Raw genomic sequence first — 24,254 nt, forward strand, 5'->3', positions numbered from 1 at the left:
GTCCCCATCCGAGCGGGACTATCAGCCTCCCGCGGATACAGGAGCGACTGCAAGTCGTTCCCCTCTGAAATAAAAGAAAAACAGTTAGAAGACAAACCTATACAAACAAAGAAGACAGAGCATACCGTAAGGGACAGAGTTCAAACCGTATTCAAGGACGATCGGGATCTTTTGCGCCTCCGCATCCTTCCACACCCGGCTCATCCCGAGCATCACCATCCCGGACTCCGCAAAGCGGTAAACCGGAGATTGGACTGGGGAAATCTTTGAGAACCATTCCGCCTCCTGGTAGTTGGAGGCGTGAAAGCTGGGGAATGCTTGCCCATTCTTAAACTTCATGGCAAGGGGAATGGCGCGAGCGGAGATATAAAAGAACTCCCGCTTCCATGAACGAAGACTGCGCTCGGTTGCGCAAATCTTCAAACCCTTGATCCGGGTTATCAGAGTATACCACCCCTGGATGCACCTCCAAGAGTAGAAGGTCATCAGGCGGTCGACGAAGGGCTCAACGCCCAGAATCCGGGACACCCACTCGAAGTGGCGAATCTTCGCGATCGCCATCGGGTGTACCTCGGTCAGGTGTACACCGTGCCTCTCCAGAACACGGTACACAAACTTCGACAAGGGGAACCTAAGATTCCCATAGACAAAGAATGCGGCATATACCCCGATCTTGCCTCTGGGGGCATCATACACCGTCTGATGAGGTTCAGGAAACTCAGGCTCGAAAGACTCGAGCATGAACTTCCTGACGATGTACTGATATAGATCGACAGGCAGAGCACACTGGCATTCGCCAGCAGTACTCTTGTCATCGGCGTACACTCCAGCCTCCTGGGCTGTAGCCTCAAGATCGTGAGAAGACATCTTGCAGGTATGAAAGAAGAGAACGATTTCAAGAGAATGCTCGACTGAAAAGGTGAGTATTCGCCGGAAATCGTTTTGAAGATGAAGAGAAAAGTGAAAGTGTGGATTACAAAGGACCCTCTCCCCCTTTATATACTAATCGCAATTAATGCGATGAATTTAATGCGGAAGAGAGAGAAATCGAAGGTGCAATGAAACTATGACACGTGGCAAAAAGCAAGCTGGCAACAGCTGTTGAAAGGACGCGTGCCATTAATTTCGCGGCCACGCGCCCGAAAAATCGCGTCCACGCGCCTGAAAAAGCGCCTGGAATGACCATATACTGTCACGTCGCCTAACTTCCTGCACGTCCTGACACAGTCAGAAGAAACCGTCGGACGACGTTTCAACAGCTTGGACTGTTCTTATCCTTTCACCAACTCTTCGAATTTCAAAATTTCAAAAAAGATTCAAAAGTAAGCGGGAAAATACCCCTTACCTTGGCAACCAAGTAACTGTAAGACAGGTGCGGGTACAGTGTTAAGGCAAAACCCATTCACATACTTAGCACCTGCAGGGAATTGAAGCCAAGAATACCTCGGCGACCAAGTAACTATAAGACGGGTGCGGGTACAGTGTCAAGGCAAAACCCTTCACATACTTAGCACCTGCAGGGAATTGACGCCAGGAATACCTTGGCGACCAAGTAACTATAAGACGGGTGCGGGTACAGTGTCAAGGCAAAACCCTTCACATACTTAGCACCCGCAGGGAATTGACGCCAGGAATACCTTGGAAGTAAAGTAACCGTAAGACGAGTGCGGGTACAGTGTTAAGGCAAAACCCTTCACATACCTAGCGCTCCGCAGGGAATTGAAACCAAGAAGGATCTTCTGGGCAATGCTTGCGGAAACGGGAATAACATCCCCGCATAGCGGGAACGTCGAGAACTACATTGTTTGAAGCTCCAAGATGGAATTGGTGGTTTTAACATAATTGATCACTATGTTCAAAACTACCAAAACCTCATGGAGAATCCACACAAGTGGGACTCAACGCTCCTGACTTGCTGGGAGGTTACAGACCTACCCGCATCGTACCCAAAGATCAAGCAGGAAAGTCGGGAATTTCTGCAAGTGACATAAGGACTTCCGCGGGAAGAATCCCCATGGAAAACCTTAAAACTAAACCCTTTTCAAAACCCTTTGCTTAAGTCCAAAAGTTCACCTCACTTTATTAAACATTTATGAGAAGAACATTGGACTGGGGGGACTTGAAGAGGTAGGTCCCAGCAGAGCCCAGTTAGACCCGCAGGACTCACCTTGAAGAGAGACGTCTGCGCAGAAACCAACTGGATCCGTAGGACCCACCATGCTCAGAGACGTGACGTCCTTACGCGCAGTACGCAAGCTGTTCCCGCAGGAAATGCCTCCCAATGGTGAAGTACTCTGCCTGTTCCCGCAGCTGCGGATACAAGCCATCAGGGAAGGCCACCCGCGCAGCAAGGCTACACGCACAAGGCACTTAGCTCTCAATAATTCAGCTGTCACCTGAAGGAATGAGCAAAGCCGAGAACAATCCCGCACAAAGGCGGGAGGGGGAATACTCCCGCCCAAATAAGCCAGTCCGTACGATACTGGAGGATCTTTTGTACTGTACCTGACGAGGTATGGGCAAAAGATCTGACCAGAGATACGACAGCTTATTGACAACAGTATGGCGAGCAGCATGCTCTTGTACTGTATGTCACTATTTGCCGCTGCCTACTCACCAACTCCTGTCATACCACGTGCATAGCCGGCAGTTGGTGGAAAAGGAATAGTACACAGCAGGCCTGGTCACTGTCAGCCGCTGCCTACCCACCAACTACCAGCATGGCACGTGCGTAGGCCACAGTTGGTAGAACAGGAATACTATTCAGCCGGCTATACCTTCTTGGAAACCTACTTTCGGCTATAAATACCCCAAATGGTATGATCATCTAATCCAATCCGTATCTTACATCTTATACCTGATATCTGCTCTAGCAATCTCTTAATATATACTTATATTCAAGAGCAATCTAGTCTGATTCTCACGCCGGAGGGTGGTCACAAGGAGGAACCCCCCCCCCCCCCCTTCTCAGTGACGAGCTCACGGTGTCTGTTTTGCAGGTTATCAGAAGAACCATCTTTGCCGGATCTAACCCCTCGTGGGAAACATCTATTTAACCCCCAGATTATCCGTAATCTGCCCGGGGTCGATTAGTGTTTCTTCAGTGTTAAATAAGTTTTTGTTGTTATATTATGTTGTAGAATCTTGAGGTTTCATACACTTACAAATAGCCAAATAATGTAGTTGACGTTTCATAGACCTACATGAGACAAATTTCTAAAAGAGAAATGGACCCAATGAAAAAGAAAGAACAATAAAGCAAAATGTTGAAAATTTTCTTTTATCTTATCATAATTCGACCTCCCTTTCCAATTACTTATCCCCACCTTTGCTTCCTTTTTTGATACTCTAACCACAACAATTTCTTCACTAAATTATAAAACAAAAGTTTCAACTTTTGATTTCTTACTCCACAAATTTTACCCCACAAGGTTCCTTAATAAAACTACTCACACGTAACCCGTCGCATGACTGGTTTTCATTTTTCAAGTTCATCTCTCGTGATATTTCTCTTTTATTCAGTATAATTTGGAGCATAAAGAAAGAACCTTAGAAAACCATAAAAATCTTTAAAATGAAAACATATATCAACTATGTTTTCTTCTTTTACATGATTCAACATACTTTTTAAACAACATTTGACACGAGTGAGACTGTGAGAGGAGTTTTGCTAGATTTCATAGGATTTATGATCATGTGACAAATAATTAATGGTCATCATTCATGGGTGTATCATGTCATATGTTTGTATGGGATACCAAAAGCATGTGGTCCTCCCATGGTTATGGGCAAAGTTTATTTAGCACAGGATTGAACAATAGTTTAAGTTTGTGGACTCTTATGAGGGAGAGACATGAAAACATGCTTTAGCTTAAAGCTTTGTCACTAAGAGTGGTCCCTTATAACACAACTCTTGTGAATTCTAATCCTCTCATATATATTATATAGTTTACATTCTATACATCATTCACTTGCACCCCAAAAAGACAAGTTTCGCTCGCCCTTTTGTTTCTCTCGAAACTCATAGCGCTAACAACTATAACTACAGTGTGATATGGTCAAAAAGAACCGAGACAAACCTTGAAAGACTAAAGATCTTATAAGTTTTCAATCATAAAACACTAGTTAATAGGTAATACTGAGAAATCACATATACATATATTTCCACGTAAATGATCAGGTAATGTGACATGTTATATCTTTATTTTTATTTTTCTTAAGCGATAAATGTTATGTCTTTATCAAATAGACAATCGAGGTGGGCATGATATGTTAACATCTAAATAAAAAAAATAAAATTGTTGAGCAGGAGAAATGGTAATTATAATAAGTTATAGTAATTTCTTTGGTAAGGTGTGCACTTCAAAAACAGAAACTGTTTTTTCCAAAATTAAAAAAATTAATCCTTGAACATGGTACAGAATTTCCCTTTATTTGACAAAAATAATAAATCCAATGTTTTTAACTTTATATGATTTTAATCTTTTTGGACAGTATTATAAGTTGATTGAACTTATTTGTCATGAAGGGTTTATTTAAATAATGCATGTTCTTTATTTATTTTTTACTGCATATCTTTTAAACTATACATAAAGATATAAAGTTGTATCCTTATATTCATAGGCTATCAAACTAATTATATATTTCTTGTCAATGTCGAACAAAATAAAAAAAGGCATTGGAAAAATAACCAAAGGATGCACAAGGTTTGGGCCTGGGCTTGAGCCAGAGGCCCAGGGCATGCTATTTGTTTGTAACAAAAAATATATGCAACATTTGATGATCCAGTTTGTAATGTGACCAGATATTAAAGTTCAATTATAGATGACCGTTGCCTTTACCCAAAATAGAAAACTGGCCAACCAAGATACCAAATCGTCAACCCCATTTTGTTACTTGTGTATTCGTAAATGGCATTGTAACATTTATGCATAACTGGGTCGAGACCGAGAGTCACCATTCTTCTACATCCTGATCTCGAAATATGCAACACACATCCGGGAATGGTGGAGGTGGCCTAGGACCAAAGTCCCATGAGCCACCCATGATCATCAAGTTTGTATGTGATTGGTAAATATCTATACGGGATGTGTAAGGATATTCATAGATAAAATAAGGGTGAGACTGAGAGACGGATAGAGCGAGAATAGGTCATTAATTTCATTTAGCTGTGTATATATAAATAGTTGTGCTTTAGATCAGATGGGCGTGTAAGACGATTCAAGTACATGCTCCCTTCAAAGCTAGTAGCATAGGTGTGCATTGGTGTATTTAGAAATTTTGTTACAAGGGGAAAAATTCTATGGATCGCGTCAAAATCATTGGGTCAAAGGATTAAAAATCGACATGATTTAATTTTTACTTAAGTAGTTACAAATTAGCAAATGAAAGAACTCGTGTTTGTAATTTGTGTTGATTCTTTGAACCGGTATGTACTATGTACTTTACTTCATGTGCACATGTTATTTTGTGCATGGTCCAGAAGTTTAGGACTCTTAATGTGAAGATTTATGTGGTTATTCCGGGTATTTGTTATGCTTCGAAACGTAATGCCTACTTGTTATCTACCTAGGCAAAAGAACCATAACAACTCACATGCTTCGTTTATTTCTCATCTTTGCTCGCCACAGTGTTAACGCCCAGGAGGGAATAAATATATGGGGTCCTAGCCTATTTCAACCAATCAACCATCTTCTCTTAATTTTTTTATTTTAATGCATGGGTTAATTAACCCTCTTCACAACACTTGTGTTTTAGATTGATTAGTTAATGTCTCTGTGCCTACGTGACAATGACGTTATGGTACTTTTTGTTATCCAACATTCATCCATAACACTTACTCAAAAATAAAAATGATTATTGATGTAAATCATGTAACTATTTCAACCCTCTCTATTTTCATTTTCATCATGTTCATGTTGGGCTATTAAACTCTGTGGGCTTAGCTCCCCCTCCTAGTGAATCCACAAATGTTTGATTGTTCATCCCATAAATAAATTAAATGGTAATTTTTGTACGACTTTTAAACTTGTAAACTAGTATTAAGAATCTGTGTGTTGTGCCAGGTTCGTAATCCTATCCGTAGAATTAACGTATTAGAACATGTAAGTTGCAACTGACCGTTAAGCAGTACGAAAAACAAATGTAAAAACGTTGAAAAGTTTTGCATCTATTTCTAGGTATTAAATCCGCGTGTTGTGGCGAGCAGTTAAATCATACAAACAGATGTAAAACGTTACAACATGCAATTGCATTAACTCGGACGTTATAGCATGTGTAATAATTATTTTTTGTTGTTGACTATAAATTCCGGGTTGCAAAAGAATAATTATTTTTCTAATTTTTTTAGAGCAATTAAGATTTTAAACATAAAAAATATAAAACCTCAATTTTTTTTATGTTAGAAAAGTTTGAAACATAGAGTATGAATTTATAAATACGTGGTTGACAAACTATAGGGGCTAATTATATGATTATGGAAAGATGTTTTGCAAGAAAATAAAGAAATGTACATGTATAAAAAGATGAAAAACTTACTTAAAGTTGTTGAGTAAGAAGCATAAGAATGTCAAACACAAATCCACAATAAACTACCCTTACCTTTGAAATCTTTTATTTAGGGGTGTTTGGGATTCCTTATTTCATCTCCTTATAATTTTTCATTAAGTTAATAAGTTACAAAAGTGTAACTTATTCCTCTCACAATATAAGCAATCCCAAACACCTTATTACTTCTCAAAAAGTTTATAAGTTATAAGTTGGTGAAAATAATCAATCCCTTAATATATATATATATATATGTATTAATATGGTGGGTAAAAGGTAATGTTACGTGAGTTTTGGAAGAATGTTTCATGAAAATACACGGTTATACATTTTCAAATCACGTATCCATGTGTTGAGAATCCGTGAGAAATTCAAAGCACACGGCTATAAGTTTCAAAACATATAAGCATATGTAGTATAACTGGAAGAACGATGCAACAACCGATTGAAAAAAAATGACCATCACATGAGTCATACCTAAAAAAATCCACCACAAGGTTGAATCCTAGAATTTAAGTTTCACGGGGACAAAACTGCAATTAAATTCCTTTCAAAATAAATTATAAAACTACTTCATTATAACATATATATATATATATATATATATATTTATAAAAATGATTATATGTGGTAATTTAAATTCCTTTCAAAATAAATTATTCAAGTGTTTAAAAAGAATTTAATAGAAATAGGTTTAATCTTACTATGATTGTTCATTAGAAGTATAGGTTGGTTCACAAGTCTAGGACGGTTCAAAAATCTTGATGGTTTGTTATATTTTAACCAAAAACACCATACCTTAACCGGAAACACAAAGCTTGACCAATAACATTAGATTTTAACTTAAACACAACGATTACAATAAAGTGGCAGGCAAACGGGCAACAAGTTGCGCCGCAACCCCCTTTTGAACAGCAAAGCCAATCCTGCTAAAAACGAAGCTTTGGGACCTAGAAGCTGAAGAGGTTCCGTGTACGACGCGCTGAACCCTACTCAAAAATTTCACAGCCTCTGGAGCCAGAAAACCAAATGTATCAAAGGCAAATGGTAGAAAGACATGTTGATTATCTAAACAAGCTTTCTCGAATAATATTAAATTTAGTTCTAAATGAAAAATATTAAATTTAGTTTAAAAGAGGTTAGAGGAATTTCAAAAGACTCTGTATCAGTATAAAAGAGTTCATGGTACTTCTGATTCAGTTTAAAAGAGTTCAGAGTACTTCTGATTTAATTTAAAAGAACATCATAATTAGTTTAAACACTTCACATCAATTTCATAACACATTAGAACTATTCAAATCAGTTTCAGAATACATTAGAACTGGTTTAAACACTTCCGACCGGTTCAAGAATTGGTTTAAAAGCTTCATATTAGTTTAGAACTAATTACACAACTAGCATAAGTCGTTAGAGGTGCTTTAAGGTTATTGACAAAATGTTCTCAATAAGACTATAGTTTTCATCAATAGAAGTTGAACCCTAAACGGTTTCTAACATTTTCATTTAGAAGAAAATATTATTAGAAGAGTAGTATTTAAAGGTTGAAAAACGGATTAGCCAAATACCATTTGATTTTGTATTCTTTTGGAAGTTTAAAGTTTTATTTGCCCGACATATAAGATATTTTAAGTATACAATTTTAGGCAGCATTTTTTAAATAGAAGCTCCAATCATACCTTTTAGATTTATCAAATTTTTATAAATAGGTTAAATAAATGGTTTTAAACCGGTTAAATCAATGATTGAATTAATCTGAAACTGATTAAAATAAAATGAATTGCATATTCGATTTTCAGTTGAGATTTAAATCAAAGCCAAATTAGATAAAATGGTTTGTGATAAAACCGAGGAACTTGTTTGACCGGTAAATTTTCCTACTTATACAACCCAATAAATATTTGGCCTACTATCCAAATAACATGTATTGGGTTATTCACTTTTCCTACATATACAACCCGTTAAGCATAGCCTACTAACACCAAGATAAATCAAACTTAGGAACTTGAAAACATGACCATCGACGAACACCCACCTTATTAAATTTTAATAGGTATTCAATTATTGAAAACTCTGTTATTTTAAAAACCAAGGAACCAAAATTATGTAACTGGCTACAGGTTTTTCCATTTGTAGATCCCATTAAACATTTAGCCTGTTACAAAACCAAAAAACCTAAATTAAGAAACAAGACAAACAAACAAACATTTCTCGTTAAAATTCAGATTTTCCGTTGTAGAAAACCAACTATCTTTAAAACTAATGACCCTGAATTATATTTGACCTATATGCATCACAAAATCTAGTAAACTGAACCAATAAGCCAAAATCAAAACCGATAAACACACATGGGTCTTTTGGTTTGAAACCATGCCAGTTTAAAACTTTGTTTTCGTTTAGATAAACAAACATTTGAATAACGAAACGACAACCAAAACTGATAAGTTCATAACAACAAAAGTTAAGGGTGCATGTCGCAAATCCTAAAAAGATCACCCAATGTTTTTGTAACTAATCCAAGAATTCAAAACGCTTATAATCCGATGATCTCACTTTTTATAACTGACACTTCTAACCGTCCAAATAACCTCTCTTAACTCCATCATCCAATCTCAACCGTTGGATCTACATTTAGGGGTTTAGCAACCCCCCATCTCTTCAAACACGCCCACACTCTTCTACCCTCTACACCCCTCCACGGCCTCCATCGCTTCTCCGTCCAACAACCGTCGTCATCACCGGCGATCACACTTCAGGTCACTTTTCACCATCAAGATTACATTTTTACACTAAAAATGCTGTCTTTTTATCAAAAAGCAAAGATTTTTATGACAATTATGCATTCTTTATAATATTATTATTATGGGTTTTTAATTTTGTGTTGATTTGGATTTAGGGTTTTTGGGTTTGTGTGGTTCTTGATGTGTTGACATTTAGAGAAAGTGTAAACCAATTATGCATTGTACTTTTTTGTTTTCTTTTGAAGAATCTTGTGCTTTTTATCTACAGAGCATCGCATTGTTATTTGCTGCAAGTAACCCATTTGTTGGCATCAAAATATACTTGTATGATTTTGAAATATATTCGGTTGATAATACTTTTAGACTTGTTTTTTTTTTCAGGCGATAATTTTGAAGAGTAACATGCCTGGAGACAAGAACATCTTACAGTGTATCCTTTCTTTAATTCTGTTTAGAATTATTTTATATTATTTTAATTTTCTAAGTTTTAATTCTTTAAGAAACCTTTTGTTTTTGATATTTTCTGGTTGCTAAAAACAATTTTTTTTTATAAATGAAAATTTTTGCTTCAGAATTGTTTGTTTTGTTGTTTTTTTCTAGGTTTTTTTAGGGCTTGATTTTTAAGGCAAAAGTTTAAATCTTCTTGAATCCTTTTGTTCTTGGTTTTTTCTATTTTTATTAGCCTAAAATATTACACCGTTTATTTTCCCAAAATGACATCTTTGCTTCAAAATTGTTTATTTTGTTGCTTTTTACCAGATTTTTGTCGTGCTTGATTGTCGAAAAATTAAATTTTTGGAAACCTTTTGTTCTTGATCTTTTCTGCTTATGTCAGCCTAAAAGATCACATTTAAAGAAAAAGCCTACGTTTTGAAGCGTTTTAAAGCCCAGAACTTAGCATGTTTGTTTTTAGTTGATAAAACCATTATCATTTTACTCTTTGTAAATGTGTGTGTGCAACTATGTTTTTTTATTATTTTTTTTAGTAAGTTTGCTTAACTCTGCTTTTTTAGCCGAGCCATCAGCATCTGGTCTGAGGTCTAGCACCGGTGCTAAAATGGATGATCAAAATCTGGTGAGACTCTTTAACACTATTGAACATTTCTTAAATATTATTTTCATTTTGTATGCTTGTTATATCAAAGTTAATTTGATTTGATTTTTGTTTTAGGGTTCTAGAAAAGAAAGCATACCTTCGGGTTCTGCACAACCATTCTCAGGGGTTTCTGTTAAAAGTGGTGTTGCCACAAAGGCAACTTCCGGACAAGGTGTTCCTTACTCAACTACTAGCTGTTATGATTATCATTATCCAGGTTAAAAGTTGCATGCTTTTTGTTCTTGTATTTTTTACGAACCTTGATTCTTGATGAATATATTATGTTTGTATCTTGGTGTTCAGAAAATGATTTATTTTGTTTTATTGTTGGAAGGTCAAAATGGGGCATATAGCGATGGTCAAAGTCATATGAACTCTAGTGGCGGTCATTATACGGATAATAACGGTTCGCGTCTTTATTATATGCCTAGTTATAATCCTTATGCGACCGGGACTTTTATGGGTGTCGATGGGCAACAACCCTATTTTTCTTCATCAGATGCCATGTCATCATTTGGCTCGAAGTCTGGTACGGGCTCAAACGGAATGAAATACAGTGATTTTAATTCCAAAAGAATCGTAAACAACACGCATGCTGGGAAATCTCCAAATTACCCTTTGGATATGAAGTATCGACAGCAATCTACTTCTAGTGTTCCCAAGTCGGTTCTTCAGGCACAGCATTTGAGGTCACTTAACAAGGTATAATTGACCTTTTTACTAGGCTTGTAAACAAACTGAACACAAACCGAGCATGTTCGTGTTTGTTTTTGTTTATGTTTGTTCGTCAACAATATAAACTGTATGGTTCATGAAATAAATGAGCGAACATAAATAAGCATAGATAAACAAGCACAACTGAGCGAAACCAGTTAAACGTAATGTGATGAACAATGAGTCAGAAGTTATAAATGAATATGCTAACAAACATAAACAAACGTACACTTATGAATATTAATGAATGTGAACGAACGGATATAAACCAACATTTACAGACATAAATGAACGAACAAGACATGTGATCACTTTTATTTGTTTAACCAAATGAACAAAACTTGTTTATCATTCTTCGTTACAAACTTCCCTTTGAACTCATCACAAAATGTTGTACGTTCGTTCATTTAGAGGTTTAGTTTTTACCCTTTTTGTGATTATGTCAGTTCATGACTTAACATAACTTTTTTATGGTGTAGTTGGGGTCTAGTTACCAATCTGTGGATTTTGCAAAAGGGTATAAACCGTCCGGTAATGTTTCATCATTTGGTTACCAAAACCAAGGGCTTTTTTCAAACTATGCTATGAATTATGCTTCGGGTGGTAGGTTTTGGAATGATAATGATAGGTACAAATCAAGGGATAAGTCTTATGCAAGTGGTGAATCTGAAGAGTTAACACGGGGCCCACGTGCTCAGAGCGTAAACACGCATGTTGAAGAAGACAAAATGGGTGTTTCACTTACACGCGACAAATATAATCTTGATGCGTTTCTTTCAAAGTATGATCATGCTAAGTTTTATGTAATCAAATCTTATAGTGAAGATGATGTTCACAAGTGCCTTAAATATGATGTTTGGTCAAGCACACCTAATGGCAACAAGAAATTAGATGCTGCGTTTCGTGAAACCGAAGGGAAAATAAAAATTTTTCTATTTTTTTCTGTAAGTTTATTTTTATGATGAAGTTGTTTTTAGTTATTTTCTTTGATAAATTTTCAACTTTAAGTTATTATGATAAATTTACAATTTTTATCATAGTTTACCGTTTTTTTTATAAATAGTTTACAATTTTTGTTTTTTTTTTCATAATGAATTTACCATTTTTATTTATTTATTTTTAATAAATATACTTTTTATTTTTGGAAATTTAATAATAATAATAAATTACAATTTTTGGTTATTTCATATTGTAGGTTTACAATTTTTTGGTATTATTCTTGAAACATACCATTTTTATTTTTTTTTTGTTTTTTTAATAAGTTTTCAGTATTTAGTTAATTCTTATGATAAATTTTCAAATTTAGTTATTTTTTAAATATACAAGTTTTTGTTATCATGTATAATATGTTTACAGTATGATAAGTTTACAATTTTTAGATAATTTTGCAATTAATTTACAATTTTTTCCCTCAATTTCATAACGGTTTTATTTTTAGGTAAATGGAAGTGGGCAGTTTGTGGGTGTTGCTGAAATGATCGGACCTGTAGATTATGAAAAGAATATGGATTTTTGGCAGCTCGACAAATGGAACGGTTTTTTCCCTGTTAAGTGGCACATTGTCAAGGATGTTCCCAACACGCTGCTGCGACATATAATTCTTGAAAACAACGATAACAGACCTGTTACATACACTAGGGACACTCAAGAGGTATTTATTTTTCGTTTTTATTATTATTGTTGCTCCTTTTTGTTTACAAAACCTACATGCTTGATGTTGAGTTGTATATCTTTTCAGGTGGGTTTGAAACAAGGTTTAGAAATGCTTGAAATTTTTAAAAGCTATTCAGCAAAAACGTCTTTGTTAGACGATCTTGGCTTTTATGAGAACCGAGAGAAGTTGATAAAAGCCAAAAGGATCATTAAGGAGGTATAATCAAGCGTTTAATTTTGTGACGAGTGTTAATAAAGTAATTTTTTTTCGAATTATAATATAATGAAGTTTTTTTTCTCTATTCTTGTAGAAGAATCAAAATGTCGGAGAAGGATCAATGAGCAGTAATGGGTCAATGGATTCAACCGCGTCTCTTGTTAATCTGACCCGCAATCTGTCTCTCAACACTTAACACTGGACGGGCTGGCGGCGGTGGTGGTATGATATGATCTGATGTAGGTTTTTAATTGATATGGTTTAGTAGTTTGGATTGAAATTGCTTTTGCGTTTGCTTTTGTTTTGTTTGTTTGGCTTTGAGATGTAAAAATCAGGGTTTTCAATTTTCATTTTCATTTTCATTTTGCTTTGGTTTTATTTTGGATGGTAAACAAGAGTTGGTTCAAGGGATTTTATTTGTCCCTTGAATTTAATGCATGAATGAATGAATGAATTTTTATTATTAGTTTTACTTTATTATTAGTTTGTTTACTTTGACATCAATTTAAATATCTATAAGAAACAAATGTGATGTGAATGTTTGCAACTCCAAACAAACAGCAGTTATGACTTAGGAGGTGTTCATGCTTCTGTCGTGCTTATGGGTTATATAAATCGTGATATGCAGAGACTGAAAGTATAATAAAATGAAATTTTGAAAAAAATGCTTATATTATTGAAAATTTGTAAATTTTGACTAAACGTTTGACATCCTCTCTCACTTTTCATACCCCTCACCTTTTTTTTTAAAGGCTGATGTAAAAAAATCAAAAGAGGGCCACTTATAAGTTACAAGAGCTAATACAAATAAAGAGACAATAAGAATAAGAAAAAACAAGCAAAACAACCAAACAATTACAAAGGAAAGTTGACAAAATTGAACATGCACCAATCTTTCCAATCTAAACTTTCATTTTCTTAACAATTTTATTTGACTTATTACGCCCTGTTACATTTTTTTTTTTCATTTTATGGTCTTACTTTATAATATTAAATCAAAAATTCATAAAATTTTTATTTTTTTTTTTGTTTTTTCTCTTTTTATTATTTATTATTCTCCATCATAATAACGATAATATTTATTATTATCAGTGTCGATACATTATTATATTTATAAAATTATATATACATATATGTGTGTGAGAGAGAGAGATTATTAAAAAAATAATAATAATTACATTGTAATTAATTATAAAAATAAATTAATAACAACTTCATAGTTTTTAATTTGATATACTAAGTGGGGACTAAATAAATATTTGAGTGACTAAGATGCATGTGTATAATAATGTTAAGAGAAAATGGGAATCAATCTGATAATTAAGTTTAAGGGGGGAGATAATGATCAATGAAAAAGTGTGTGTGTGTGGGGGGGGGGGGGGAGTGGTGTTACAGCTAGCAACACCTTTCGAAATTCTCACGAAATCATACGGAAATTTCAACTCCAAATTTCAGGAGAACCACCAAAATATTTAGATATGAAAATGCATTACGACTCTGATAGTATCCAAGGTTTCAGTTCCAAATCCCCAACAAGTTATGGCACATGTCGCAACCGAAATACACCCACAATTTTCAGTTAATTAGTTAAGCTTAACTTAGCCATCGGCTATTGCTTAACCGAACCATTAGTAAATTGTTCAGTTCCATTAGTTCGATTAAGTTGGTCTAATCACCCTATTTATCCTATACCTTCACTTTTTTTCTTCTATCTCCGCGTCAAAGAAAATACGGACCTCCCCAACTGCATTGACGGTGTCCTAAGAATTCGGTAATATTTGATGATGTTATCGTTTTCTGTTAATTACTACTAATCATTAATTAAAGTTTTTCCTTTTATTTGGGTCATAGATTTGTTTGTTATTTGATTAGGATTTTGGCCATAAATACGTAGATGGACCAATATTCAGACATAACTAAACAAAACTTTAAAACTAAGGAGGAAATTTACAAGTTTATTTATTCAAAAGCAATTTAATGATAAGGTTTAATTAAAAAAACATGAATAAGCTTGGGGTGACTTAAAAAGAAGTGAAATAAAGCAATGACCTTGGAGTTTGAACCCATGCTTTGAGGTTCTAAAAGGTAACAAGTTATACATAGGTAATTTTTGTTTTTAGATTGCTTGATAATATTATAGATATTTACAGGTAGGGCTGTCATTTTTACCCGAAACCTGAAATCCAACCCGAGAAAACACGTATTCGAACCCGAACTAACCCGACCCAAAAAACCCGAACCCAAGAAAAGACTAACCCGAACCCGAATCGAAGTAATTTGGGTTGGTTCTCGGGTTTGATTTATAAGTTTCGTGTCAACCCAAATAACCTGAACATACTTTTAGTTTTGAAATTAAATATATTTTAGGTATAATAAGCTTAGTCTTAGCAACTAATTTTATCAAAATATGATCCTAATCGATTGTTGTCATTACAACTATTATAGATCAACTGTTTATTATTAATTTATGTTTTCTGTTTATTACTAATAGTAACCGTGATTGAACAACCAAATCACGCCCGATTGAAGACGATTATGGTTCGAGTTAGTTTCACTTTTCTTTTGGTAGTTGTATCAAGTTTTGTTAGTTTATTATTTAATTCTTTGTTTATGAGCAAATATTAATATGTTGTTTTAATTTTAGCATTGCAGTTTTTTAGAAAAAAATGTTTTTTGTTTTGATTTCTAGGATACTTGAAACCCGATTAACCCAAACCGAAAAACCCATGAGAGATTTGGGTTGGGTATCGGGTCAAGATTTAAAACTTTGAAACCCGAAGAACCCGACCCGAAAAACCCGCCCTCTACTTATAGATCACAATATTATCAAAAAGAAATTTTCTTATAAAAAAGACCTCAAGTGTAACGTGGGACTTAAGGCCCCAAAAAGAATTGAGAAGGATATAAGCATATGAACAAATAATGAAAAATCCCAATAACTATACAAAGAATACAAATTTATGTGCATAAAAGTAGATAGATGGCAGTAGAGATGCCCTAAGACAAAATGATCCAAACTAACAATTATAAACCAAAATTCCAAAATCTAAATATTTTTCTTCAGTGAACTATAAACAAAAACTAAAATAGTCAACCAAAGAAAATTAAATAAAAAACCATCAAAGTTCTAAAAGTCAATCAGAAATTAATCAATTCAAATCATGCATGCTACTACCATTAAACCTTCCAAGATGATGATCATCCAACACAAACTCACCACCACCATTATTAACCAACTCTTCATGTTCCTGCCTTACAAACTCCGGTAACACGCCACCGTGCACCCCCGGCATCTGAAACCCCCACTGGCTAGAACCATCATACACCACACCACCATCAAACACGCCCGGATAACCAAACCCCATCGCCTCCCGCTACATGGGTACATACGAACCACCCATTGACGCATCACCAAACCATGCATGATCACGGTTCATAACACCATGTTTCATCACTGAACCATTATCAAGACCGAGGTGCAAACCTGTTGCTGCACCCCGGTCTTGATAATTAAGACCCATCTTGTTTTCAAGATCAAACATGAACGGCAACTGAACGTTCATGTTTCTTTTCTTGAACTCAAGATGCGCCCGCACAATATTCTCCTTGTTCTCCAACCCCATAGCAAACTGCCTCAACTGCGACTCGCTTAACCCGTCTAGATCATCGAACCACGTCGCATACTTCGCTTCAATATTCTTTTTCCTCGCCTTCACTAACTCATCTTCTATCTTCTTCTTTCGGTCCTCATAAGAGTCATGAAGATCATAAGATCTTTTTCCAGTATCACCCTTCTTCGCCTTGTACGAAGCGATAGTCTTCTTGATCTTTTCAGGGTTTTCGGGCCATATCTCGGGCACGTCTGAGTTAGGAGGGTAGATGATCATAACAGTATCCACATCACAAATAATTGTAAACTCAGTAGCTTTCTTTATGATCCCATGTTTACGTTTATGATACGTCGTGTTTCGAGTCTTCTCTTTCTGAATAAGCTCCATTCTTGGCTTTGCACGACCCATCTGTAAATTAATTAAAACCCTAACAACAACGTACATGTTAACTATTACATAAAAACAAGTAATAATAATAATAATATGCAAAAACAAGAAAATAATTTACCAGGAATTGGTTTTCTTGAAAAAGAATTAAGATGAAGGGTTTTGAGAGAAGACAAGTTAATATAAGTTAAGGTTGGTTAATTATGGAATAAGATACACCCGGTTATTTGACAAAAATAAAATAAGGCTATATTATGTTTTAAATTCTAAAATCACGGACATTGTAATTAATTCTTTGTGAAAACCCTAATTGGGCATTGATTTGCAAAATAAAATAATTATGTGCCAAAAATTGGTGAAGATTTATATTCCATAATTATAATCTTAAACATCGGTATTTTGATTTTCAGACGATTAAATATGTTTTGCACGTAGTTTTATTGTATCTAATTGTAAATTGGCAATTTTTAGTAAAATTGACCTAAATTAATGAACTTTATAATGCCAAATTACTAATTGATATTTAATTCATAGATTGTGTAATTGATTGAATAGTTTTATTATTTACAATAAAAGTAATTTGTTTAATATATATGTATCTCTATTTTAGAGGTAGATAACTCTTATGAGAATTTATAAAAAAGAGTATGTGTGTAACATGCAATGCATATGTTTGATTGAAAGACAATAGCTGTATTATACGGGTTTTCAATAAAAGATAACATATAATAACACATACTTATGTCGTCTTCTGTTTCACATGTCAAATACAATTTTTGGGTTTGCGTCGAGTTTGACGTGCAAACGTCCCACAAGATGACCGGTTTAGTACCCCTAGTCTAAGCAAACAAATAACGGATAAAACTTACAAGGTAGATATTGTGTTAAAGATGATAAAGTATCGAGCAAGTTTCCAGTATGGTTATTATTTGCAAAAACTGCCAAAGGTAAAGGTTATTATATGTTTAACATATAATAGCTTTAAAAAGAAAGAAACAAAACATCTTATTAGACCACAAATCTAAAATTTTACATGTTAATTTGTGGTGGTAACAGGGAAAGGAAAGGTAATTGAATGCAACCTGCCAAGCTACATCAATATTATAACTCAAATCTATAAAACATGTAATTTTAAACCAAATAGATCTTTAGAACCTATTGTCATTCAAGTTGCTTTTGTAGGTCATCATTTTTTATATCCATTTTCAAGTTCAAATAAATTTTAATGGCCATGAGCCATAATTGTTCCATTACACACATTTAACACACCCGTAGAAATCAATTCAAGAACTTTAATGATTACATCATCCAATTCCTTGATATCCTAAGTCCCAAATTTATTGAAAGAACCCCACAACTTACATATGAATTCAATGTTTAAAGTAGTGATATTATATATTTGGTATCAAAATTGTATATGAGCATGCAATAGGTGTTTTTATAAATGTTTTTGAGGAGAGAGAGTGTGACGTGGATAAATTATTATGTGATGTGAAGGAGAGAATGTGTGGATTAGTTCTAAGGTGGCTTCTCAAATTCGTCCACTACACATACCCTAAGTGGTTGTGAGAAGGACAAGAGAGTGAAAGATGGTGATTGGTTAGATATGTGTCACTAGACAGACTAAACACCTTGTAAAAGTGGCTTATTGTATTTGTGGATGCTCTTACGGCATATGGATGTACTATGGTTTTGCTACTGCCTCGATAGATTCGTTTTATAGAAACGAATTAGGTAAATACTTCATAATATCTTATATTTATGTAACTAATATGCACATATGAAAGCATGTTTAGGGCTCTGTATCAATATGGGAGGCTAAATATCTTATAACCGGATTGAGTAATATGGGTCACGCATAATCCAGTAGAATACCATATAACAAAAACGGGTTGAAAATGCTGAGGAGCACGTGAGCACGACACCTCAGCAAAGTGTTATTCTTTTATATAGAGTATAGATACTTGAACAGGGCCGATTATATGAATAAGACAACAGTACTATATATGTATGTATTTTGCAGAATTGTATGCATATGTTGAAATACTTGAATTGGTTTTAACAGGTTATTAGAAGTTTAGAACATAAGGTATTTCATGTGCGCAAACAAAACTGCATGTCACATTCAGCTCCGCCCAGCTCTCGACTTTTAAAGCCCAACTTACACAAATGGTCCATTACTGACCCATGAGAAACCCGACCAGCCAAACCCAAAACTGACTCGTCATCTCACGGTCCCGTTCTCGTATATGCACCGACATGATTTTAGTCTCGATCCTGTTTTGGCCCAACAAAGTCAAGAATCAGGTAAGTTGGGCTGCTTTTCTATACACTGATACGGGTTCATGTTTGAACTTTGACGAAGACTTGGGTCTGAGCGTCCACATTTTTATATGAATTGGCAACTTAACACATATCAAACATTAGCGTGACTTAGCAACAATATATATGATCCATGAATTATAGTTAAAAATCAAAACCACAAGATACAAAAACAGTATTTAGAAGCCAGCCATTATTATACTTGCTTTAAACAAACAAATCTGATAACAAATGAAACTGTACATAGCTCACTGCCTCATAGTGTCGCACTAGTTCATTGCTATATGTTGTTTACATATGTTTTATATTAAGGTTTTAAAAATATAGAAACGCAGGTGCGGAATGGAACATCTATTGTAAAAGTTGAACTGCAGCAACGGCGGGGATTTTTTCACGCAATTTTTGAGTGACAGCAACTCTTACAGTCATCACACCTGCTGCGGGACCCGTTAGCCGTACTTTTACAATTGGCTCTTCTATGGACACAAATTCTAGTGTTCCACCAGCTGCCCCAACAAGATATGGCCTTATTTCTTCAAGAACCTACAATATTTAAACAAATGGTAAAGAAAAAGCTGCATACTTGCATACATGTGCATTAAAAACTGATTATCATGACTTTAAATATCAAAAATCAGATGATCAGTGAGTATTATACCTTCTCTATGTTTTCTTCATTCAGTTCAAGGCCAGTTTCTTCATCTGGTATTGGTTCAACGGCAACAATTTCAGGAATCTTTTCCATCAAACGTCGTTCAATTCCCAGTTTCATGGTGGTTACAGAACTTGGACATGAACCACAAGCTCCTTGCAGCTTTAACCGCACCACATTTCCATCAATTTCATGTAATGCCACGTTGCCACCATCTGCAATTAGATAAGGTCTAACTTCATCCAGTACCTTCTCGATGTTTTCTGCAGTAAGAGGTAGCTCTACAGCTGATTCTGGAGTTGCAACAGCCTTTACAACTGCAACAAAAAACCATAAAGAATGCACATGCCAAGAAATTGTTAAAACTTGTATACACTATTTTAATTATTCAAACATTATCTACTTCACTACAACAAACAAGATAACATAACTGTCCAATCCAAACAGTAGCATTTAAATATATTATCTCAATTAGGGCTGCAACATCGAGCCCGGGGTCTCACCAGAAGCAGCCTCTCTATTTCTACGGGGTAGAGGTAAGGTTGTCTACATCTTACCGCCCTCACACCCTACCATAGCTTTGCTATTGGTGGGAGTTACTGAGTACGATGATGATCATGATGAATTAGGCCCGCAAACAAACTGAATTGAACCGAAAGAGGCATTGTTTATGTCCGTTCATTAAGCTTTTATTAGACAAACAAATAGTTCATGAACACATAACTATACAAAATTCTGTGTTAGTTTGTTAAGTTCAATAACAAACAACCAAACAAACAACATAAGCGGACATAAACTAATTTGCAAAATATAATTTGAGAAAACGAACATCAAAGACGTTTAAATGTTACGATAGACAACTAAAAATTAAAAAGCATAAGATGCATAAACGAACATAAGCATACGACCATGGACCATGAACGAACACAATCAAACGAATCAGACAGAATTTCATGTTCACTAATTAAACGAACAAACTCGAACGGTTCACTAATGCATAACTTTAGGTTCGGTCCTAATCTGATTCAATTTAGGAACCCAAATTCCAAATACAGAATTCATGAATAATATCAGCTAAAAGTTTAAAAGCAGTTACCTATTCGGCGTTTCGGCTGCTGAAATCGGAATTTGGATGAAGACGAACCACCTCTGGAGATAGTAACACGAGCGCCGATGAAAGAAGAGATCTGTACATCAATTCAGAGATCAAAATCGTTAAATTATTACAGTATAAATAAAAAACACAACAGCTATAAGGTTAATTGATTACGAAACCTTAGGGAACGTATTGATGGTGGAATATGAGGTGGAAGATGGAGCAGAAGTGGAATCAAGGGTTTGGTGAGGTCTGGTGACGTAGGAATAAGATGACTGGCTCAACATCACAGCTTGCATCTTGTTCGAATTTACGATTAGAATGATATGTTGTTGATTTGAAGAAAGAGGGAGTTGTATACTTGTATTATTAGGGCAGTTTTTGTGCAGGGTTTCAGTCTTGATGAGTACGAAAGAGGAACACACCCAAATTAATTAACCCACCAATGATGATTTGGTATGTGTATCATACGCAATAAATAACGTTTTATAAATTGTAATAAATATGAACTATAAGTCTATAATAATTAAAAACTATTTATTAATATCTTGTATCTTAGAAAAAAAAAAAAGCAAATCACAATATGCCTCTACCATTAAAATAAAGATGATAAATGGCAATTTAAAGCAATCCAAATAGTTTAAGGAGTTGTTTGGATGGGTTTTTAAAACCTGCTTAGTTGTTATTCGTTTGTTAGAAATCAAAAGTATTTGGTAAAGCTTCTAAAAAAACTTTAAAATAGAGTTTTTCAAAAGGGATTTTTGCGTTTCAAAAAGCAAATAAGCAAAAGTTAAAAGCTCACTCAAACATCCCATAAAATTGAAACTAGGGGGTCAATCTCCCCAGAGAGTACTCGAAAATGATATGTATTTACTAAAATTAATTATTGGATACTATATACATGTTAAAACAAACGTAATTCACATCAAAACCAAACTAACATTCTAAAAATTTAAATAGAACCCTAATATGGTCAATGGCGAGTGGCCTAGCTAGGGTGACTCAACGATTTTGGAGGCCTAAATCGTAATGAGTTTTTGTGACCCTTTCTTAATAGTTGTGTTTAAGAACCAAAACAAAGTGTTAATTAACTGGTCTCGAACTTGTGACCTGCAATTAAGCAACAAACAAGTTAACCACCAAACCAATAGATAATTTTGATTCTATTTACCAGTTAAATATATATATCAATATATATTTTTTCTCCAAAATATAGACGACTTAATTAAGTGTGAGTCTAAAGCACTAACTTTATTTTGCTAGCCCAGAAACATTGAACAAATTATCAAATTAGAACCAAAACCTTAAAATAAAACCCAAAAATTCCAAAAAAAAAGAAGAACCAATGCCTTGGAGGTGGAGGTCCAATGACCGAGTAACCGCAAATTCCAAGACCTTAAAGGACGAGTAGACCGGTTTTGACCATGGCCGAGCAATATTGTCAACTTGGAAAAGGTCAGCAAGGTTGAAGAGGTAGGTCCCACCAGAGACCAGTTGGTCCCGCAAGACTCACCTTGAACAGGGACGTCTGCGCAAAGGCCATCTGCTCCCGCAGGACCCACCATGCTCATAGAATCTTACGCGCAGTACGCAAGCTGTACACGCAGGGAAAGCCTCCCAATGGTGAAGTACCCCGCCGGTTCCCGCAGTTGCGGATACAAGCCATCAGGGAAGGCTACCCGCAGACAGCAGGGCTACACGCACAAGACACTAGCTACTTCAGCAGTCACGTGAAGGAATGAGCAAGGCGGGAACAATCCCGCCCAAATGAGCCAGTCTGATTCTGAAAGATCTTTTGTACCATACCTACCAAGGTATGGATAGGACAGACGATCTGACCAGAACAGCCCATGAGCCAATCACAGGGTGACAGCTCACCGACAACAGTGCGAGGAGGAGCACCCTCTAGTACTGTTTGTCACTATTAGCCGCTGCCTACTCACCAACCCTTACTGTGGAGCATGCGCAGCCTACAGTTGGTGGAATAGTGTTACTGTTGGCCGTAACCTATTCACCAACCAGCATGGCCTGCGTACAATCCACAGTCAGTGGGACGTGCATAGTCTACAGTTGGTGGAATAGTGCAGCCGACTTTGTTACTGTTGGCCGTAACCTACCCACCAACCAGTATGGTCTGTGCGTAATCCACTGTTGGTTGAACAGGAATACTATTCAGCCGGCTGTACCTTCTAGAAAACCTACCTTCGGCTATAAATACTCCAACATCTTGGAATGGTAAGATCATCTGCTATCCAGTTATCTAGCAATCTCTTAATATACACTTATATTCAGAGCAACCTAGTCTGATTCTCACGCCGGAGGGTGGTCACAAGGAGGAACCCCCCCTTCTCAGTGACGAGCTTACGGTGTTTGTTTTGCAGGTCTCCTGAAGAACAGCCTTCTCAGCTAGACCTCATTCGTGGGAAACATTACTTAACCCCCAGATTATCTATAATCTGTACTGGGTCACTTAGTGTTTCTTCATTGGCGCCATCCGTGCATAAAAGCTAGAACTATTTTAGTTTTCACAATTTCTGAAGAAATGGTTAACGTTACTCCGGTCCAAAGGCCTGTAACTGACCAAGAAACCCCGGTAACCACCCCAGCAACTGGGGGGAACACCGGCGGTTATACAATCCTTACGAACACTACCCCGACTACCCAAGCCGGGGCAAGTGGAGTAAATATTCCATTGGGGTTCACCGATACCCAACTGGAAAAACGAACGAAGGTCCCTCGCCAAACACTAGATCAAGTGAAGGCGTGGGCCGAAGCACGGCAAAGAGAATTCCAAGCCGAATTGGATGAACGCTTGCGTTCAGCTCAACAGGCTGACGAATTCACCAGTACTCGCCAACACCTCAATATGAGCAGTGACTGCGAGTACTCAGAAGACGAGTTGGAGTCTGATACCGACGCGAACCCTCGCCATAAGGCGAAAGGGAAGCGTAAGGACACGGACGTCCAACCAAAAAGGAATTTTGGGGAAGCTTTTAAACAAATCGCGGAGAGAAACCCGCGTGACTTCTCCAAAACCTTTAGACCAACTGCTACAAATGCAGGAAGGTCAAAATTCGCAAGAGACATTGCGGAGGCAATCGCCCCGAGAAGTGCCAAACAAATGTCAAACATTGGCACTTATGATGGTCTATCCGACCCAGACGACCATCTGAACAGGTTCATTGCGGGGGCTACCGTCAGCAACTGGACGGAACCCACGTG

At 35.9% G+C, this 24,254-nt stretch overlaps 4 protein-coding genes across 5 annotated transcripts in view; 1 reads left to right on the forward strand and 3 right to left on the reverse strand.

The window, feature by feature from the left end:
* The window catches only part of LOC143633674 (putative elongation factor 1-gamma 1), a 153,461-nt gene that overhangs the window by 50,111 nt on the left and 79,096 nt on the right, over window positions 1–24,254 (reverse strand). The window lies entirely within an intron of this gene.
* LOC143633638 (YTH domain-containing protein ECT3-like) lies at window positions 9,018–13,323 on the forward strand. 2 transcript variants are annotated; one of them, XM_077101900.1, is made up of 9 exons: window positions 9,018–9,299; window positions 9,666–9,714; window positions 10,298–10,359; window positions 10,456–10,597; window positions 10,715–11,082; window positions 11,574–12,038; window positions 12,533–12,745; window positions 12,833–12,964; window positions 13,059–13,323. In XM_077101900.1, the coding sequence occupies exons 2-9, from the start codon at window positions 9,687–9,689 to the stop codon at window positions 13,158–13,160; spliced, it is 1,512 nt and encodes a 503-aa protein (XP_076958015.1). In that variant the 5' UTR covers window positions 9,018–9,299; window positions 9,666–9,686; the 3' UTR covers window positions 13,161–13,323. The 2 variants fall into 2 exon arrangements, with proteins under 2 accessions (XP_076958015.1, XP_076958022.1); XM_077101907.1 differs by having other exon boundaries at window positions 9,020–9,299; window positions 13,062–13,322.
* Window positions 16,088–17,007, reverse strand: LOC143631133 (agamous-like MADS-box protein AGL82). Its single transcript, XM_077099983.1, has one exon. It carries the CDS (start codon window positions 16,981–16,983, stop codon window positions 16,339–16,341), a length of 645 nt encoding a protein of 214 aa, XP_076956098.1. The 5' UTR covers window positions 16,984–17,007; the 3' UTR covers window positions 16,088–16,338.
* On the reverse strand, window positions 19,463–21,415 carry LOC143631140 (nifU-like protein 2, chloroplastic). Its single transcript, XM_077099990.1, has 4 exons — window positions 21,212–21,415; window positions 21,033–21,123; window positions 19,943–20,253; window positions 19,463–19,827 (listed from the first exon to the last, which is right to left on the reverse strand). The coding sequence occupies exons 1-4, from the start codon at window positions 21,329–21,331 to the stop codon at window positions 19,636–19,638; spliced, it is 714 nt and encodes a 237-aa protein (XP_076956105.1). The 5' UTR covers window positions 21,332–21,415; the 3' UTR covers window positions 19,463–19,635.

This window comes from Bidens hawaiensis, unplaced genomic scaffold (genome assembly GCF_021521415.1).
Source record: "Bidens hawaiensis isolate Kalapana, Puna unplaced genomic scaffold, B.hawaiensis_p1.1 tig00000512_1, whole genome shotgun sequence".
Classification (NCBI taxonomy): Eukaryota; Viridiplantae; Streptophyta; class Magnoliopsida; order Asterales; family Asteraceae; genus Bidens; species Bidens hawaiensis.

Bases quoted from the DNA above. Each gene is read 5' to 3' on its own strand.
- LOC143633638 (XM_077101900.1), top strand. From the start codon at position 9,687: ATGCCTGGAGACAAGAACATCTTACAGT. The intron at 11,083-11,573 runs GTATAATTGACC...TTTATGGTGTAG, and splicing joins ATTTGAGGTCACTTAACAAG to TTGGGGTCTAGTTACCAATC. The intron at 12,746-12,832 runs GTATTTATTTTT...ATATCTTTTCAG, and splicing joins ACACTAGGGACACTCAAGAG to GTGGGTTTGAAACAAGGTTT.
- LOC143631133 (XM_077099983.1), bottom strand. From the start codon at position 16,983: ATGGGTCGTGCAAAGCCAAGAATGGAGCTTATTCAGAAAGAGAAGACT.
- LOC143631140 (XM_077099990.1), bottom strand. From the start codon at position 21,331: ATGCAAGCTGTGATGTTGAGCCAGTCATCTTATTCCTACGTCACCAGA. The intron at 20,254-21,032 runs GTAACTGCTTTT...TTTTTGTTGCAG, and splicing joins GCAGCCGAAACGCCGAATAG to TTGTAAAGGCTGTTGCAACT. The intron at 19,828-19,942 runs GTATAATACTCA...TAAATATTGTAG, and splicing joins ATGAAGAAAACATAGAGAAG to GTTCTTGAAGAAATAAGGCC.